This window comes from Patiria miniata, unplaced genomic scaffold, assembly GCF_015706575.1.
Source record: "Patiria miniata isolate m_02_andy unplaced genomic scaffold, ASM1570657v1 HiC_scaffold_29, whole genome shotgun sequence".
NCBI lineage: Eukaryota > Metazoa > Echinodermata > Asteroidea > Valvatida > Asterinidae > Patiria > Patiria miniata.
Window position 1 is genome coordinate 23,154,992 of NW_024037068.1, and position 2,737 is coordinate 23,157,728.

General features: G+C 40.4%; 1 protein-coding gene across 1 annotated transcript; it reads right to left on the minus strand.

The window, feature by feature from the left end:
- Window positions 1–627: 627 nt before the first annotated feature.
- On the minus strand, window positions 628–2,097 carry LOC119735656 (N-alpha-acetyltransferase 80-like). Its single transcript, XM_038209452.1, has one exon. The coding sequence runs from the start codon at window positions 1,950–1,952 to the stop codon at window positions 1,320–1,322; it is 633 nt and encodes a 210-aa protein (XP_038065380.1). The 5' UTR covers window positions 1,953–2,097; the 3' UTR covers window positions 628–1,319.
- Window positions 2,098–2,737: the final 640 nt, after the last annotated feature.

The window sequence follows — 2,737 nt, forward strand, 5'->3', positions numbered from 1 at the left end:
TTGAGGGTGGTTTCATAGAAAGAATGTTTGTAATATGTAACTTTTCAAAGTCTCAAAGAAACAAAGTTGCCAAAAAAAAGAAAAAAAGCAAATGCAATATTGTTTACGTGCAAACTGTGACTACAGACGATGGTGGTCGAGGGGCATACCGTGCAAGCACCTGCTTTCTCTGGGTACTGCAACAATCTCTGTTACGGGATATGTAAGTTGCAGGCGACTTAGATTTGAGAAGTGGCATGATCAGAGGAACCTTTGATGTCTAGTCATAATGTGTAAACTGTATATAACCAATATAAATTGAGTTTCACTATTATTTGTATATTACCCAACGTGAATTTGGTTTCAGGAGTCGCGTTGCCGAACTTCGGAAATTGCTAGAGGAAAGTCGTAAGACCGAGGTAATAATGTTTCTAAGGCCATGTCGCCATACCATTTTTGCAAAATATCATGACATTATTAGTTGTCATTATAACATTATTCTGATGCTAAAGCAGAATGTCAATATAACGTCATGAAACCATCAGACAAACGTTTTCTTTTCCTTAACGTCAGAAAGATGTTGGAAAAACGTTTCTAAGAGCATGTCGCCATAACATTTTTGCCAAATATCATGACAACATTATGTATACCACGACCAAATCGCAACACTTGCCCATGATCGCAGTAAATGGAAGAAGCTTGTAGTCGACTGCACCGCAGCCGAAGGATGATGATGATGATGATGATGATACCACGTTATTAAAACATTAATGACTTAGCTGGGTACTTCATTATTGAGAGATTTCGACTCAACTATATTTCAATTGCTTTTCATTTCTCGTTACTGGGACAATCATTGTCTCATTCCTAGAAGACCAGTCGTATACAAACACGTAGTATACAAACGCGTCTTCAATTATTACAGAACAGACAAGCACTATTCTATATATTTACTCACATTACTAAGGGAATAAATGTGTGTTTGGGAGGTATTATAACACTCTGTTTAAGACCGGTTTGAGTCTGGATGGTGCAACAATTATTGCTCTTAGAAACACGATTTTGAGAAAAAATGCACCTTTGCACTCCATATCGCCTATAGTTACTGTACATTTGGTAATTTTAATATGGTAATTTTGAATTTATAGAACATCAATTTGGTCTAAAACTTGTGAATTTTGGGCCAAAATGGCACCCAAAACCACATTTCTCCCAATTTCCAAGCTCCACATCATGCCTTATTTGAAAGTAGAGATATTAAGCTTTCTAATGATGTATGGTGTAGGTGGGTGTAGGTGTGTGTAGGGTAGGGCATTTAAACTCCTGAAATAAGCCTCTTTTCAAAGTTTCGCCAATCGCCTATGTAGATAACATACAACCCACACACCGATACACTCGTGGTCCGCTGTTTCTTTCTGTGTTGCTATGGCGCCGCCCTCGTACTCTGACTCCCACCCTGGATACAGGACGTTGCCATGCCAACTGTGAATATATTCGTGGTTTCCCAAAGCTGTACCGGTTCGAAGCAGGTTGGCTCCTAAAGTGTGCGGCAAATCATCGCAGATGGTAAACGAATTGCGAAGGTAGTGATCTTTTTGATGGGAAGAAGTAAGCAAATACAACTCGGCATATCCCATTTTTACGAAAAACTCCTCCATAAGCGGAATGAGCATGGCGCTCTGGCCCCGCCCCCTTTGCAGCTTATCTACACACAGGCTCTCTGCGTACAGCGCCCGCTCCCTATTGATGACTGGAATTAGCCGAAAATGACCGACTAAGGTATCTTTATCATGTGTGTCGTCTGAGTGCCGGACCAGGCCATATGAACATGGCGCAGTGGTGAGTTCTTGCTTGACCAGCTTCGGTAGAAGTTCCGCCTTGCATTGCGGCCATTCATTCTTTAAGGTCTTGATGCAAGCAGGGATGAGATCGGGTATGGAGTGCAGAGGCTTCAGGGAATACGAAGACGCCATCGCAGTGCACACAAACAATAATAGTAACCAAACCAATACTGAATGTTTAACCGTAGTCTGTTCTGTAACCAGCGCAGTGGCGTGATTCACCTCGTCTCCACAAAGGAGAAATGGATCAACCTCGGAGACCTGAAGCAGCAAAATAAAATGACCGTTAGGTCTACGATGTACAAAACAAGAAGTGTCATGCAGTCTAGTACGTTTTACATGTACATTTTTTGAAGGGCATATCATTCAATCAGGAACAGTGCATGCATGGTAAATGGAGGCAAGGAAGAACCAATACCGATGCCAACAATGGAATATTCTGCTGCCACCTTCCGGCAAATGTTACTCTTTTTGTGCGTACTGCGTACGGAAGGTGGTATAAATCAAGTCAAAGCTATTTTATTTAAAAAAAAAAACGAAAACGAAAAAACGAAAAAAAGAAGAGATATATTCATGTAGCGTTGATGTAGACTCGTCAGTATACGTGTAGCATCTGCACCGCATTTGAGAAATTTATGATGCGATCAAGCTAAATGAGTCGTTTGTCGACCCTGGTCTTTTTATATTTTTTAACAGATTTGAAAAGAGCACATTCTCATCATTACTGCTGTGAAAACTGCATGCTGATATCATCTTTAGTTCATTATGGAAGTCGGAACACCAAAAGATGTGTTAAAGTGATGTGATGAAGTAGCCCTATTTTGGCCTGTATCTCCAAATGAAAGTTCTCGACAAACGACTCATTTAGCTTGATCACATTATGTAGTATCGAGGTAAGTGACATTTTGACTCAAACA